The sequence below is a fragment of the Leptonychotes weddellii genome, chromosome 4 (genome assembly GCF_054177405.1).
Source record: "Leptonychotes weddellii isolate Sample4059 chromosome 4, ASM5417740v2, whole genome shotgun sequence".
NCBI lineage: Eukaryota > Metazoa > Chordata > Mammalia > Carnivora > Phocidae > Leptonychotes > Leptonychotes weddellii.
Window position 1 is genome coordinate 84942897 of NC_138372.1, and position 17262 is coordinate 84960158.

At 41.9% G+C, this 17262-nt stretch overlaps 1 protein-coding gene across 2 annotated transcripts in view; it reads left to right on the plus strand.

The window, feature by feature from the left end:
* Positions 1–302: 302 nt before the first annotated feature.
* Positions 303–17262, plus strand: part of RBM15 (RNA binding motif protein 15) — a 37548-nt gene continuing 20588 nt past the window's right edge. Inside the window, exons 1-3 of one of the 2 annotated variants that reach the window (XM_081815634.1) lie at positions 303–4545; positions 8588–10155; positions 16384–17100. In XM_081815634.1, coding sequence (XP_081671760.1) covers positions 1680–4545; positions 8588–8634 — 2913 coding nt within the window. In that variant the 5' untranslated portion in view covers positions 303–1679 and the 3' untranslated portion in view covers positions 8635–10155; positions 16384–17100. The remainder of the gene's footprint in view (positions 4546–8587; positions 10156–16383; positions 17101–17262) is intronic. The other variant, XM_006732837.2, reaches the window with a different exon arrangement.

A 17262-nucleotide genomic window follows, 5' to 3' on the forward strand; every position in this document is an offset into this window, starting at 1 on the left:
CATATTCACCTTCCTCAAGATTATCTAGAAAGAGAAGGATGGCTAAGGCAGGGCTAAACATGTTGCAGTCCTAATCATAACACAGCTTTCAAGTTTAGGTTTCAGTTTTGGGGACATTCGCATTACCTTGAAAAATGTTATGTTAAAATCTCATTCTCTCCTACATACTGGACTTGAAAGAAGTGAGAAGAGAGGATCAACATAACTCTCGTAACCTCTGCCAGGAGACCTGGGAGGACGGCAAAAAAGCCTAATCGCTGTGATGAACTCAGCACTTCCTGCACCTGCCACAAGTGCTTTATTTACCTTTATGAAAGTTGGGGTTTGAAGCAGATGATGCCTGAAGGAGGCAAAGAGGTTCCTCTGGAGAGTCGGCAAGACTGTGCTACTGGGTTCTTATACTAACCTGATACCGGGAGGTACGAGAAGCCGCAGAAAAAACGAGACACGTCTGCATATGGAGCGTCAATTTGACTCGATTATTTAACGGGGAGGGACATGACATATACAAAGCCAACGGACCTAGATCGCCAGATCTTGTACAAAATCCAAACGCACGCGGCTTCGCAACAGAAAACTGGGAGCGCAGAGACACGCGCGCGGGCGGCGGGGCCCGGGCGCCGGGTACCCGCCGCCTCCGGTTACGCGGGGTACTTGGGCTGGAGCGGGGAGCGCCAAGGAGAGCCAGGCCCCGGGCGAAGGCTGCAGCTCGACTGTGCTGCCTCCCGGCTGCGGGCCCCCGAGAGCCCCAGGTGTTAGTGGGACCGGCACTTGGCGAACTGGGAACCCGCGGCCACCCTGCCCCGCGGATCCCAGGGCCCCAGCTTTTACAGGCTGTTTTGAGGTCAGAGGGACTAAGATGGTGTCCGCTGGGAGCTCCCCGGGCCGCCTTCCTGAGGAATTCGCCCCGACAGCCCCTTGTCCTAGGCAAGTAACTAAGTGGGCGGCCCAGAAGTTTCGGGTTCCAGGGGCCGAGGAACACCCAACCACGCCGCAAGACCAAATAAATGAGGAGAGAACGCCGAAAGCGCGAGGAGGCGGAGCTAGCTCTGGGTCACCATCTCGCGACGTCTTAGTGACGTCGCACAGCAAGCGCGTGTTCTACTCTTTCACCTTCAGTCAGCCTTCTCAATATACGAGCCTACCCCTTTAAGCGAATGATGGACAGTTATTTCAGCCTATCAACTTCCTTGTCAACATCCAATCAAATTTAAACTTCTTTGAGCCGCCGGAGGAGTTGGAAAAAGAGGTCGAAAAAGGGAGCGCTTTCTCTCTCGCGAGAACGCTGTAAGCGGGCCTCTCAGAAAAAACGCCAGAACTGATGGCCCGACTTCCCAAATAGTGAGTTAAAGGACGGAGTCACAAACCAATGAAAGGAATGAAGAGGTGGGATCACTGCTTTTACCGCGCTAGAAGTACCGTTACAGGGCAGACTTTTTGTCCAATCAACGCCTCCAGAGTTTGGGTCAGGTGACCCTAGAGTGCGAGGGGCGGAGCCACAGCCTGGCGCGAGGAACCGTTAAGATGGACAACAAATATAACCAATGAGGTACTCAGACTAGGGCGTTGGGAACCCAATAACAGTGGTTGGGCGGGCGCCTTTCCGGAGCGCGGGGAGATGTAAAGACAGACAAATCGTTTTCCCAATGAGACTGTAGAAGAGACAAGCTAATTGACCAATGAGGACTGCGGGGCGGGATCCTTTACCGCGGCGGAGTCCAAGATGGCGGCGTGCGGTTCCGCTGTGTGAAACGAGCGCGGGGCGGCGGGTTAATCATCTCCGCGGAGACGACCTCCGACGACCCGCAACAATGAAGGGAAAAGAGCGCTCTCCAGTCAAGCCCAAACGCTCCCGTGGAGGTGAGGACTCGACTTCCCGCGGGGAGCGGAGCAAGAAGTTAGGGGGCTCTGGTGGCAGCAATGGGAGTAGCAGCGGAAAGACCGACAGCGGCGGCGGGTCGCGGCGCAGCCTTCATCTGGACAAGTCCAGCAGCCGAGGTGGCAGCCGCGAGTATGACACTGGTGGGGGCAGCTCCAGTAGCCGCTTGCATAGTTACAGCTCCCCAAGCACCAAAAATTCCTCGGGCGGGGGCGAGTCGCGCAGCAGCTCCCGGGGTGGAGGCGGGGAGTCACGTTCCTCTGGGGCCGCCTCCTCAGCTCCTGGCGGCGGGGACGGCGGGGAATACAAGACACTGAAGATAAGCGAGTTGGGGTCCCAGCTGAGTGACGAAGCGGTGGAGGACGGACTGTTTCACGAGTTCAAACGTTTCGGTGATGTAAGTGTCAAAATCAGTCATCTCTCGGGTTCTGGCAGCGGGGATGAGCGAGTAGCCTTTGTGAACTTCCGGCGGCCAGAGGACGCGCGGGCGGCCAAGCATGCCCGAGGCCGCTTAGTGCTCTATGACCGGCCTCTGAAGATAGAAGCTGTGTATGTGAGCCGGCGCCGCAGCCGCTCCCCTTTAGACAAAGATACTTACCCTCCGTCAGCCAGCGTGGTCGGGGCCTCTGTAGGTGGACACCGGCACCCCCCTGGAGGAGGTGGAGGCCAGAGATCACTTTCCCCTGGTGGCGCAGCCTTGGGATACAGAGACTACCGGTTGCAGCAGTTGGCTCTTGGCCGCCTGCCCCCTCCACCTCCACCACCATTGCCCCGTGAGCTGGAGAGAGAGCGAGACTACCCGTTCTATGAGAGAGTGCGCCCAGCATACAGTCTTGAGCCAAGGGTGGGAGCTGGAGCAGGTGCTGCTCCTTTCCGAGAAGTGGATGAGATCTCACCCGAGGATGATCAGCGAGCTAACCGGACGCTTTTCTTGGGCAACCTAGACATCACTGTGACAGAGAGTGATCTAAGAAGGGCTTTTGACCGCTTTGGAGTCATCACTGAGGTAGACATCAAGAGGCCTTCTCGGGGCCAGACCAGTACCTATGGCTTTCTCAAATTTGAGAACCTAGACATGTCTCACCGGGCCAAACTAGCAATGTCTGGCAAAATTATTATTCGGAATCCTATCAAAATTGGTTATGGTAAAGCTACGCCCACCACCCGCCTCTGGGTAGGTGGTCTGGGACCTTGGGTGCCTCTTGCTGCCCTGGCCCGAGAGTTTGACCGATTTGGCACCATTCGCACTATAGACTACCGCAAAGGTGATAGTTGGGCATATATCCAATATGAAAGCCTCGATGCAGCTCATGCTGCCTGGACCCATATGCGTGGCTTCCCACTTGGTGGCCCAGATCGTCGCCTTAGAGTAGACTTTGCAGATACAGAACATCGTTACCAGCAGCAATATCTGCAGCCTCTGCCCTTAACTCATTATGAGTTGGTGACAGATGCTTTTGGACATCGAGCACCTGACCCTTTGAGGGGTGCTCGGGATAGGACACCACCCTTACTGTACAGAGATCGTGACAGAGACCTTTATCCTGACTCTGACTGGGTGCCACCCCCGCCCCCAGTCCGTGAACGCAGCACTCGGACTGCAGCTACTGCTGTGCCTGCTTATGAGCCACTGGATAGCCTGGATCGCAGGCGAGATGGCTGGTCCTTGGACCGGGACAGAGGCGAGCGAGATCTGCCCAGCAGCAGAGACCAGCCTAGGAAGCGAAGGCTGCCTGAGGAAAGTGGGGGCCGGCACCTGGATAGGTCCCCTGAGAGTGACCGTCCCCGAAAACGTCACTGTGCTCCTTCTCCCGACCGCAGCCCAGAGTTGAGCAGTAGCCGGGATCGCTACAACAGTGACAATGATCGATCTTCCCGTCTTCTTATCTTGGAAAGGCCCTCTCCAGTCAGAGACAGACGAGGTAGTTTGGAGAAGAGCCAGGGTGACAAGCGAGACCGTAAAAACTCTGCATCAGCTGAACGGGATAGGAAGCACCGGACAGCTGCTCCCACTGAGGGAAAAAGCCCTCTGAAAAAAGAAGACCGTTCTGATGGGAGTGCACCCAGCACCAGCACTGTTTCCTCGAAGCTAAAGTCCCCTTCCCAGAAACAGGACGGTGGGACAGCCCCCACAGCTGCAGCCTCTCCCAAACTCTGTTTGGCCTGGCAGGGCATGCTTCTATTGAAGAACAGCAACTTTCCTTCCAACATGCATCTGTTGCAGGGTGACCTCCAAGTGGCTAGTAGTCTTCTTGTGGAGGGCTCAACTGGAGGCAAAGTAGCCCAGCTCAAGATCACTCAGCGTCTTCGTTTGGACCAGCCCAAGTTGGATGAAGTAACTCGACGCATCAAAGTGGCAGGGCCCAATGGTTATGCCATTCTTCTGGCTGTGCCTGGAAGTTCTGACAGCAGGTCCTCCTCTTCTTCAGCCACGTCAGACACTGCCACCTCTACTCAGAGGCCACTTAGGAACCTTGTGTCCTATTTAAAGCAAAAGCAGGCCGCTGGGGTGATAAGCCTCCCTGTGGGGGGCAACAAAGACAAGGAAAACACCGGGGTCCTACATGCTTTCCCACCCTGTGAGTTCTCCCAGCAGTTCCTGGATTCCCCTGCCAAGGCACTGGCCAAATCTGAAGAAGATTACCTGGTCATGATCATTGTCCGTGGTGCGTCCTAAAGTCCATGTGTAACTTGTATTTACTACTTTGACATGGTTCCTGTTTTGTGATGTGTAATGGGATACAGCATCAGATGAAATTTTCTTTTGAATTAGTTTGTTTAGTTCTAGCTTTTTTCTTTTTTATATTTTTATAAACCTTTAAAATAGAAGTCAGGACAGTTTAGCTATTATTTTAAGTGAAAGGGATGCCCTGAAGGTAGCAGGCGGATGGATTTATTTTAATTAGGAGTTTCTACTCCTATGAGTAACTTTTTTCCTCTTTTTCTTCAGCTTTTTTTTTTCCTTTTTTAACCTTGAGCTTAAAAAAAAAAAATCCTCAGAGTTACAAACCCAAAATTTTTGAAAAGTCGGGATTTGGAGAAGAGCCCACTGACTTTATAAAGATGATAATATACACCTAAAAATGGCTTGATTGGTATGTAGGTAAATAATTCCTGTACCAGAAATGTTATTTGTGTGGCTGAAATTTGATCAGGAATTTTAAAAGTACAAGCTGGTAAATTGTATAGCAATGTAATTATTTTAATCAGGTATTTGAGTATTTCTCTTAAGATACATGGTTTATTCCCGGAGAGTTTGCTTTAACATACACATTTTTTATCATTAGTTCTTAAGTTCTGTATCCCGTATATGCACTTTTGGTTTGTAGCTGTAACTGTTCAGTAAAAATTGAGGAGTAGGTTACAAACCATTTATGTCTTATGCTAGTATGCAAGAAGTGAGTAGGTGTTTTTAAAATCAGAATTCTTTGGTTAGTTATTGGTGTGTGGTGGTGTTTTTACTGACTTTCAGAGAGGTATAGCAGGTACAGGTCTAATTTAATTGTGCATATTTCAAAACTTAAGTGTTTTTCATCAAAGATGAGTTTTTTTGTATCCATGCAAATTTCTGATTTCAATAATAGAAAGAAGAGTTGTCTGCAGGCTCATAAGTCAGCTTTTGTTTTAGTGGGCATTAATCAGCCATATCTGGATTGCAGAAATTTTTAAAGTCATCGTGAAATGCCTTTGAGATGCTCTTTTTAAATTTTGCCTGTATTTTTATTTTCATTTATAAACAGTAGCGATGACATTACATTATTGAAAATGTTGAATATCTTTGAAATTTTGTGTTTAACATATTCACTGGTGTCCAACCACAGAGAACTGAAATGTCAGTGTGGGAGAACCTCTTTTTATTGTTTTATTTCCCAAACACCTGGAATTAATACAGAATAATTTAACCCACCCTCACAGTTTTTTTCAAAGCTGAAGGTTATATCAATTCCTGGTTCTTAACAAGGGCTTTTGCTGCAAAACTGTAATGGATGATTTTTTTTGTCTTGTTTCTTTGATCTGTCCCTCTGTCCTCACCCCTAGTTTCTCAGGTCATTAGTTAAGTATATTTCCCCCTTTGATTTTAAACACTGAGGACTTTAGCTAAGGCCCTTGATATTTAATTATGATTAGAAACTCTACGACCTTTTGGATCATGGTCATGTTTCTATTCTGTGAAAGTGACTTATAGAAAGCCTGGCAGAACTCAACTGTTTTCTTTCTGTTATCAAAGCTGGTAGTTTTGAAATAGCACCAATAATAACCCAGGGAAATGTCATGTAATTTTTTTATTTTCCGTTATGACAGGTGTCTAATGCATGTCAGCATGAAATCCTCAACACTGCTGTGTCATCCTTTTTGGTTTTCACCATGCATTTATAAATTTTCTTTTTAAGTTGGGAGGTGTTTGTGGGTTTTTTGTTTGTTTTTTAAACTGGAAAAACTAGCTATTTTGACAGAAGGAAGGTACTAGGCTGTGAGCACAAAGGTCCTTGGTGTGCCTGTAGGGAGAATATCTGAAATCCTACAAGTAAGACTTGGTGCTTTTGCTTTTAAAAAGCTTTGCTTGGCACGCTAATATGGAGGAGACACTGTTCAGAAACTAATGGAGGTTTGCAGTCTGTGTATACATGGGGTCAAAGTACAGTTTGGCTAGATACATTTTTCCAGTTTAAATAATCTCACTAACCATTAACTTTTGAATATCTTTTGATAAGGCTGGACAAATGATTTTGCTCTTTTAGAGAGTGAAGTCCACAACATTTAATTTTACTCTAATCCAAAGTGTGGTTTTTCCCATTTTCCTTTTTTTCTTTTCTTTTTTTTAAGTTGATGTGACAACTTACCGAAGAGTACTGTGGTTTTTGCTCCTTGTTTGTTTGTTTGACTCTTTATCTGACATGGCGGCTTTTGTTAGATCTGCGCAATTTGTGCTTCCGTGTTTCTGAAACAATGGCTTGATACCATTTCTAAATGTATGTATTAGAAATAACTAATTATGTTTAGTTTGGTGCTTACCTACAGAGTGCCATCATTCAGATGAATCTCTTATTTGTGTTGCCCATTCTGTTGTGCAGGTTCATAATACTGTTAAACTATCTACTTAAGCCTTCAGGATGGAATGAAAGCAAGAGTCTAAAGCTATCTGGTTCTAATTCTCATTAGCCAGAATTTCATAATTTCAGTATTGGATGTTCTTTATAACAACCACTTGTTTCTTTTACTTTAAAAAAAATACTCGTTTAGCTAAATTGATTTTTCTGGAACTCTGTTGAAAGGAATGCAAAGAAAATTTCTTCAGTATATCATTTAATGACTTATTAAGTATTACTGGGGAAAAACATCAAGCTAATTAACACTTAGATCACAACTTCAAAGTTTATGGAAAGTTAAGCAATCATTCGGCTCCTAGCCAATTTTTTAAATATTATTTTGTTGGTTGTAACCGGGATTCCTATAGTTTTCCACACAAAAATTTAAATTCCTGGTTTAACATGTATACTTGGACTCTGTAGCTAGAGTTTTCCCTTTAAGGATTACATCTTAAAATGTCCATCCTCTGGCTGGTATAAGCTTTTTGTCACATTTTGAAGGTAACATACTCTGGCCCTTAATTCATTTAGATCATTTGAGATACAGTAGGAAAAGTGAGGTGTGTGTGTGTTGCTTTCAGAGTCAAACACTGTTTTAGGTTTATTTAAAAATTTTATGAGCAGGTTTTCACTGACAGTATTTGTTTTTTAAAATTTGAAATCCACGTTCTTTAGACCATGAAATTGCTCGTTATGCAGGTACAGCTTGAACTTCAGTTTGGGTTCATATAGGATCCATTCACCAAAAACTCTGTGGTAACAGAATTAGGAAATCCTCTTGAGGAGAGGGCCTTAATGACCTTTATGTGAAATGTTTTGGAGAGAATTTCTGGACTTTTTTTCTGTCTCTGCTACGGTGTTTGGTTTTGAGATGGCAGTTAGGTATGAGAACAAGAAGAGAAGTGGAGCAGACCCTGTTAACATTCTGGTCATAATGATGTCCCTAAAGGGAGAAAATGATTTCAGGTAACCACAGCGAACTGTCTAGCTAAATAAAAAGGTTTCTATGTTTGATTTAAACAGTTGAAAAGTAAAAGTCCTAAAATGTTCTTTGGCTGTTTAGCAATTGTTCTTAATGAGTTTTCTTAAAAGAACAGCTGCTGTCTTTGGTAACACAGATGAAGGTGGATTTTTAAATGGCTTCGTATCTTGACCCCTTTCTACAACGGAATAGTTCTGGATTGTTCCATATAAATTATGGAATGAAACCAGAGAGGGTAAAAGTTTGACTAAACTCCACCTTTTTTTAGTTTCATTTTTTAAGTTATATTTAGAATATATTGATCATAAATGGATTATAAACTTTCTTTTTTCTGAAAATTTTTGACATGTTTTACTCAGTTACATGAGTATAAAGGGTATTTTCAGTCCTGTAATCTTTGCTTAATTGCAGTCCTTAAAAAAATCCACCCTGTTGTTTTACTTGTTATTTGTCTATTCATACAGTAAATTCATTCAAGGTATGTGCCAGTGGGTATTATTGGTGCTTTTTGAAGTCAAGCTGGACTATCCAGGAAGGTCTTGTTAATGTTATGTTCATCTATAATGGCATAGGGGAAATATATATATTTTTAATATTGTAAACATTTGTACTGAATAACCTTTTTTTCCCCCCCGCAAGCAAAACTGGTGAACTGCGGATTGAAGATATGGAATTCAAAGCTCTAATGGACCTTTTTGAAGAGAAGTTGTGGCTTATGTGGAGTTTACATGGGCCTCTTGATGGAAGAAAGCTAATCTGTTTAGTATTTGTGCATTTTACTAAAATGGCAGCTTAAAGTTGTGTATCTGCTATTGTGATGCCAATGCCGGTGTTTTAAGTGGAAAAAAAATGACCTCTTGCTTTGTGCTGTGTACACAAGATTTCTGGAAAAGTAAAGAAAAACCCTTTTTATGGCTCACACAGCTTAAAAGTAGCTGTCACTCAAACGTGCGCTCACAGTTGAGCTGCTTTTGTTTTATTCTAAATAAATTGTTTCTTTTGAGGAAAATGTTTTTCTGCCTGGAAGTGAATTGACGGCAAACCTTTGACCCCTTTGTTTGCAGCCGAGGGGGTACTTGCTGCTGCTCAGATCTTGTATGTCTTGAGCAAGAAGCAGGGAGACCATCATTTTGACTATCACGGTGTGTCAATTCTGAAGGATCACTAGTGTTACTGTGACCCCCTTTGTTTGCAGCGAAGGGGATCCTTTGCTTCTCAGTCCTCAACTTGATGAGGAAATGGTGCTGTTTGCTGGCACGCAAGAAGCCGGGGCAAGCACCGTAAGCCTCACCACAGTGCACGAGTCGGGGGCTTTGCTGGTTTGAAGAGCCGGAGTTGCTGAAATTTAAGTTTTGATTTATTTTGTTCACCCATCACGTTTGGCCTTAGTTTCATTTTTAATTTGAAGAAAAGTTTGAAATTGCTTTATCTTGCACTTAACATTTGCACCAAATTGCCAAAAGAAGGAGAAATGCTCCGTTTGCTTTTTAAATGTTAATGATGATGTTAATAAAGCCTTTCCTGACACATTTGAGGAGCTCCTCCATCTCCAGGGGCTTCTTACCAGAGTTATGCAGTGATGGGTTTAGTTCTGAATGGATGAAGAGTTCCTGAGAGCTAGCGTTTGTAATTAGAACCGTTACTTGGTATCTGTGCCTTATTTGACCTGTGGTTCCACATGCCTTGGATGTGCATGCACCGTGACGGTTTCATAGGTACGAACGCACACTCAGGCCCAGTCACTTCGGTTGGTAGTACAGATTGTGAGGAAAAAATGGAGGCATCCTTAAAGAGGAGAAAGTGTTTGCCTTTAGTTCCTGCGTTATCCTGTACAGGGGCTCCTGAGCTTTGGAAGCTGTTCCCAGTACAGGAGAACAACTCCCCTGTTTGCAGCAGGAGACTTCGGTGCACAGTGACAACGCTGCAATTCAAGAGGAAGCCAGCAGTGCTGCCACCAGTGGCTTCAGACACCATTGTCGTTTGCCAGTTTTAAACGTAACTAGTTGCAGACGAAGACCACCTTGAAATGCAGGCTTGTTGGGCTTGTTTTGAATTTTAACCTCGGATGGAAGAGCCCTAGTGCTGTCTGTCTCCATGCGGGAGGATGCTTACTTAGGCAACAGGTGATTATCAACCAAGGATGCCACGGTTATGCTCTGCAAGGTGGTGTTCCAGTGGCAAACAGCTGTATAAACTCTTGTAAACAGGTAAGAGGGTTTTTAGAGGTCAAAAATGCATTTGATTAACAGGGTGAGGGCTGTTAACTGGTTGGGGTGTTGTTTCTCTGATTGAAAGTCTTTAGGCGCTCTGCTGCCATGACTAGCTTCCTCTCCTCACCAAAGTGTTGTGTTTGTAAAAGTCTGGGCCAGAACTTTTGTTGTACTTCGTGTTTATATGTATATATTTTTTTAGTTTACTTTAACTCGCGGAAAAATTTTTTTATTGTGGGAGCCAAAAGTATTAAAATCCTGGTTATGGGTTTGGGATTTACAGCCTGATGTCCTTTAAAGTTTTGACATTTTCCATTAACCGTGGCCTTCACCCTCTGTGGTGATTTAATGGTACTGGAAGAACTTACTACTGTAAAATGTTGCCATTACGAACGCTGATTCTAAACCTCTGGGTTAGTATATAGCACAAAAAGAAAAGTACCGTCAGACTGGGAATGATAGGTAATTTAGCCAAAATGGTTAGTTTTCTTCTTGGCTTACAAAGAGATTGAATTATCAAAATAGGCAACTATAGTTTTAGGGACGTAAATAGGCAATGTTTCGAGAAATCTAGCTTTTGTCTGCGCTCGCCATTTTCATTGTCCATTTAGTCCTACCAGCCTTCTGAGCCCTTCCAATCCCTCTCCCCTCCCCCCAAATTAATCAGGTATGAGGCTTTGGCAACTTAACACAAGCGTGGCTTTTTTAGTGTATGATACAGCTAGGTTTCCTTTAAGTGGGGTTGAAATGTTGAATTTTTCTTTTTCACAAAATTCTGGTTTTTCATCTCTTTCGAAAGGGGAAAAGTGAAGTGCAGTGGTTGTTTTTGTTTTTCAGTTTGTCATTGTGTGACTGACAAGTTTTTAAAAGCTCTGCTTATGAGTTGGCTGTCACCTAAAACTGCTAGATGATCTCACCTCCATTTCTTCAAACGTTTTGTACCTGTTGGGAATGTCAATTTCCAATGTATTTTCTTTCTCTGGCTAGTCCACACTGAAAGCCCATTAAGTAGTTTTTCCAACTAGTAAGTATTTTAAATCACTATAATGATTTAAGGAAGATTATGTGACACTCTACATATTTCCACATGTTTGGTATCTTTCTAAGGTCTCAGGTTTCATCTCAAGAACAAGAGGAAAAGGTTGCGAATAGAGCATTTATTTATTTGTATATGAAACAATATCATGTAAAATGGAAGGGTACTCAGCATGACAATCTTTTGAAACTACTCATGAAATCATTTTATTTCTAGCTGCACCATGAAGGAAAAATTCTTAATTGGGTTGAGTGTTAGATCTAGACTTCTGGTTTTATAAATTGGGACCTGCCTTTTTGAATTCTTTGTTTGGTTTCTCAGTATCTTTTGTATGGTCTAAATTTAGGATTCTGCTATAAAGGAAATTATTCCAAGAACACCTCTGAATTGACTTGTGCTCATTTTGAAAAGCCAGGCTGTGGGTATTAAAATTGAAAATAGGGAGTACCCTGATTTTAGTAATACAACTTAGATTTTATAAATTGCCACTTCTGTAGCTTAAGTCACATTGTTGTTTACAAGCTGTTTATCTGAGGCAGTAAATTTAATGCTTATGGCTGGTTGCAGCATCTATTTTTCTTTTTACAATGGGTTATCTGATTATGGCTTATCTGACCACCACTTCCATCTCCCTCCGGTTCCCTAAGCAATTTATTGAATGACAAAATTCCTTCAAACCTCACACAAGGTTGTCCTTAGCAGCCAAGAAGAGATTTTGAACTTGAGGTCAAATTACTTAACATGCTTCTACTCAAATGCTGTAACATTAAGCTTTCAGGTAGAGTTTCTGTATAATCATTTGAATGCTGACTGTATCTTAAGAAGTAAGGTGCTGAGCATATAGATGAAAGTATCAGTCTCTACACATCTCAGCAACTTATACTGTAATTGGGGAAACTAGATATAAACAAGTAAATGGTTAAATATCAGGGGAAAAGTTCACAGTTTAAGACAATTACAAGAGGGATGTCATAGGCCAGTTTTTGATTAATTGCTAACGAATTTTTACAGGTGATACAGGTCTATGAGTATATGAGCTTAAAGGTTCCTTTAGGCTGGGATAGTCAAGAAAGACTACAAAATAATGTGTTAGGTGGAGAAGGATGTGGAATGATGAGGGAGATTGGGATTGAGATGTTGGGCAGGCAAGCATGAATAATAAAACAGCTTGTTGATCAGTGGAAAAGTTGAGCAGGCTGAAGCCTGGAAAACTTGTAAAATGGTCAGGTCAACAGAAATAGGGAGGGAATCCTGAAAGGCAAGGCGGTTTGAGGAAGGTGGGTAGTGAGGATGCATAATCAGTTTGAGGCAGGTTGTCAGAAAGCGACGGTACTAATAATAGCAATCATTTATTAAAAATACCCATTTTAGGCCAAGCATTCTGCCAGGGCCTATGCATACATTGTCTCAGATAGGTTTCACTACAGACCATAATCTGACAGCTAGAATTGATAGAGCCAGGGTTCTAACCAGGCCTTTGTTCCAGCTAGAGTTCTTGGTTGCTGTACTGTCCTACCTCACTATTTTCTGGACGCTGGGATGGGATAAAGCTGCAAACTTGAGAAAATGTCTGGGCAGTGGGTTTGAAACTATAGAGTGTATCACCATTTGCGGTTTTTGGGAAACATGCAGGCCTTTGGCTCCCACCCCACGCATTCTGGGATTTGTTAGGGCTGGCATGGCCCAGGAGTCTTTGTTCTTCTATGAGCTTCCCCAGTAATTCTGATGTAGTCTGTGGTGATTGGCCACATGGTGAGCATCACTGGCCCACAGAGAGTAGAGTGCTGAAGTGTAAACTTGGGGTTATGTCATATATACGGCATGGGAAGGGGAGATGGTGTGGAAAAGAATCCCAAGGAGAAGAGCCAGAGTAGTAGTATTCTGTCTCTGAGGCTGAGAGGAGGTAATTGCAGAAGATAAATTCAAAGCTGTTACAGAGACAAGCAGAATGAAACTGCAAATGCCATGGAACTTATCACTTAAAACCGTCAGTTAAGTAACTGTTTTATAGTCGTGTAATTATTTTTCCAAGGAATTCAGTCTAGCTTAGTATGTGATTTTTGCCTTATAACAGTCTGTAAGAAGGGCCACTCTTTAAAAAATTTATAAAATGCTAAAGGGATACCAGAAAAGTTTTGTGAGTTTGGCTAGGGGATATACAGCCAGGAGCTGATTGGGATATCCTTGAGGTTTCGGATGTTAATCTAAAAATAATGTGACTGTAGTCTATTTTAAATTAAAATGAAAGCGATTCAAGGATTATGTATATGTGTATGTACATGAGCAAGTTGTTTTTTGTGAATGAACCGGCACCTATATATACTACCTCTTAAGCAGGTTACTGATAGGATTGAGGCAGAATGGAATTATAAAGTTGAGTGTATCTTTGACTTCTAAATGGTTGAAGGATTTCTTGTTTTGGATTATCTAACCTGGGTTTGTCTTCAGTTAGTGTGGAATTAATTCATTCTTCAAATATTTATTTATTTATTTATTAAAGATTTTATTTATTTATTTGACAGAGAGAGACACAGTGAGAGAGGGAACACAAGCAGGAGGAGTGGGAGAGGGAGAAACAGGCTTCCCGTGGAGCAGGGAGCCCGATGTGGGGCTGGAGCCTGATGCGGGGCTCGATCCCAGGACCCTGGGATCATGACCTGAGCCGGAAGGCAGACGCTTAACGACTGAGGCACCCAGGTGCCCCCATTCTTCAAATATTTAGATATCTGTATGTACCAGGAATTATTCTAGATCTTGGGAGTATATTGGTGAAGAAAACAAATTTCTCTTTTCTCATGGAGCTGACATTCTGATGGAAGAAGGGAGATAGTGAACTGTAAGGACCAGTTGCCAAGGACAAATGCTGAATGCAATAGAAAGCCACTGAAAGTTTTAAGGAGGTGGAGTGCTGTGATTTGATCAAGATTTGACTACCTGTCTCAGGAAAGTAACACAAATTTCCTTCAGCTATTCCCAAGATGTAGAATAATGCCTGGCATATAATAGGTACCCAAATATTTGAAGAATTAATTAGCTACACTAATTGAAGACAGACACAATATAAGTAATTCAAAATAGGAAATCTTTCAGCTGTTGACAAGTCAAAGATAGTATTTCCTCCAAAGATATGTTAGCATTTCAGATTCACTGTAAGACTGAAAATGTTCTTGTTCAGAGATCAGTGGTGTTCTTTTATTTAAATAACCATAGTAGAGATTGTATTTCTTCTTCAGGCTCAAAGTTGCTGGCCACCCTGAGATTTCAAAGCAGTCTTCCTCCTAGTATATCCCTATTTCCTCAATATGTCATTTCTTATTCTTTCTGTTTTCAGGCCACGGTCAGGAGAGCTTCCACTATATAGTCATATACAGTTTCTGCTACATTAGCTTCTACGTTAGCATCACCTGAGGAACTTTTTAGTGCCAGTACCTGGAAATCACTCTCTCAGATTCATTTAAATTGATCTAGGTGGAGTGGGACTTTGCCAAGGCCCCGGTATTATTTTTTTGTTTTAAGTGCCCCCAGATGATTCTCATGTGTAGCCAGGGTTGAGAACCATTGCTCTAGAAACAGACCTTAAACAGACTCACAAACACACAGAATCAACCTCTTAAGCACTGTTTGAAAATCAAAACCAAAAACGTTCAGAGTACAGTATATATGTTGCTTAGTCTTCCAGAAGCCTTAACCCTTTAAAGTGTGGACCTCAGACCAGCAGCATTACCATCATTTGAAAACTTGTTAGAAGTATAGAATTACAGGGTCTCACCCTGACCCATTGCGTGGAATGAGATCCCCAGGTAATTTTTATGTACTTTAAAGTTTAAGAAGCAATGCTTAAGATGTAGATACATAAATATTCTTTATGCTAAAAATGGGATGATTAGAATCTTATTTCTCATGGGTAAGATTTTCCAATTTGTTCATTAGTATGTGACATTTACTTTAAAGCATTTAGAAAATACTTTAAAGTATACTTTCATCAAGAAAAGTAGGAACAAAGAGTTCTTAGGTAGTGAGCTTCTGGTGACCAGAAAATTACTAGAGGTCTCTGTCACCAAGACAGGGGGAGGGGTTGCTGTTGCCTGTCTTGGTTGGTTCTTGCTTATTTTGTTATGCTTCTGTCTTTTTCCTCTCCTTCCTATTCTCTTCTGGTCCACTCTTTTCCTTGTGAGATAAAACATGTTATTTTTTACAGACGTGGGTGAGGATAGTTGAGACACTATTTGCTGATAGCTGCCCCATACTTGAGAAAATTTGGTAGAGGTAGGTTTAGATCTCTACGGGGATGGATATAGACAGGATTGAGGTGTAGGTTTGAATTGCTTTAATTTTTAATTGTAATATGATAGTAACTTCATAAATAAACTGCTTTTCCTCACATAGCAACAAGAATCAAGCATCTAATTCATATTAATCAGTGACAAATAACATAATAAATATTAAGATTTCATATATTAAAGGGAATGGTCTGGTGTGAATGTTCAGGGAATACTCTAAATTGCAGTATATCAATTTAGATACAGGAATCATTTATACTGTGTAAATTTTTATGATAAGTGATTCTAAAAAACATTCACCAAGCAATCCTGTTGATCTCAAATGAAGAAATGCAGCAAGATTATTCACATTCCATAATGTTTTAATTTTTAAATTGGCATATGTGCTTTGGAGGCATTTTTCATCTAGCACAGCAATGTCACCTTCTCCAACAAACTTCTCTAGGGTTCATTTCTGATTTATAGATTTCTCCTGAGACCTGAGATGTTTGTTTTTAGTGGAGACTTACTACCTATATCATCATTTATCTCTCCTGACAAACTTCATTTGTGAAGTTTACCCTCTGTGATGTTAAAATCTTACTGAAAATACATTTCACAAAAAAGAATGAATTCATCCAACTTTTAAGGTTTGATGGTTGACGATACTTTATTTCTGTGATACATGAGTGGTTTTTCTCTTCAGTGTGTGGGTGTAAAGGTATTTTGAACCTTCAAAGACACCTTTTCTTCAATTTGCTGCTTCTTAAGTTTAGAGATATCTAAAGCTCTAATAAAATGTTTTTAACGTGTATGGTATTGGATCAACCTCCTCCACTTTTTTTAATAGCCTTTTTTTTAAAGGAGGGAGCATATTTAAGTATAATAATTGGTTAAACATCTTTTTTTTCCTCCTGGGTTTCTTTTTAGGAACTACTGACAATCAAAAACCTATAGCCGACTTTGGGATATGACTTTACTATTCAGCAACTAAAAGATGAGTTCTAATTGGCAGACTTCTGGCACTGGCACTTGTCCTCCTGTTTCTATAAAAACTGGGTTGGAAGTCAGAGCTGCACAAAGGGAAAGGGTAAGTTTCTTTTAAACTCCATATTTATAAACCCATATCTTATTGACTGTGGCATGGTGTCAGTTTTCAATACATCCGTGAACTAGAACGCAAACATGAACTACTAATTTTCATTTCAGTGGAAACTGACATCAAGTCATTAAATATAATAGGAGGGTTTAAATATGGATTTATTTTTCTTGTGACTCTGACTTCACATTTCTTGAAATAATTGAACTCAGTATGACAATTCTCACTTTCAGTTATTTCTAATTTGGGGATTATAAAATTGATTTTTATCCTCTTAGATCTTATTCTATTGAACCTTTCTGGTAAGTGAAAATTGGAAGATAAAATACGTACAGAGGACATTTTAAAAGTCTGCATGAATTACAAGTCTCTTCTTTTGCGCTAAGTCCGATTTTTTCCATTATAAAACAAGTACTGTACTACTGACCAGTTTTTTAGTTTCTCTCCTCTCTTTGCCAAGCAGGATGAGGTCGTCTGTTGGGCACATACATTTGTTTTCATCCAGGCAGACATCCATTATTCGTAGACCCTAAGACACCTGCCAGTTGGTGAGTCATCTTACTGCTATGGCTTCAGAGGGCTATGCTACACAGCTGGGGCATTTAGGCTGGAAATTGTTTAATCAAGTGTGATAAACTCCAGTCTACAGGTTGGTGTATGCAAATAATTTATGCTAAACTCTGACTAGTTTTGAGATAATTGGAAGGAAG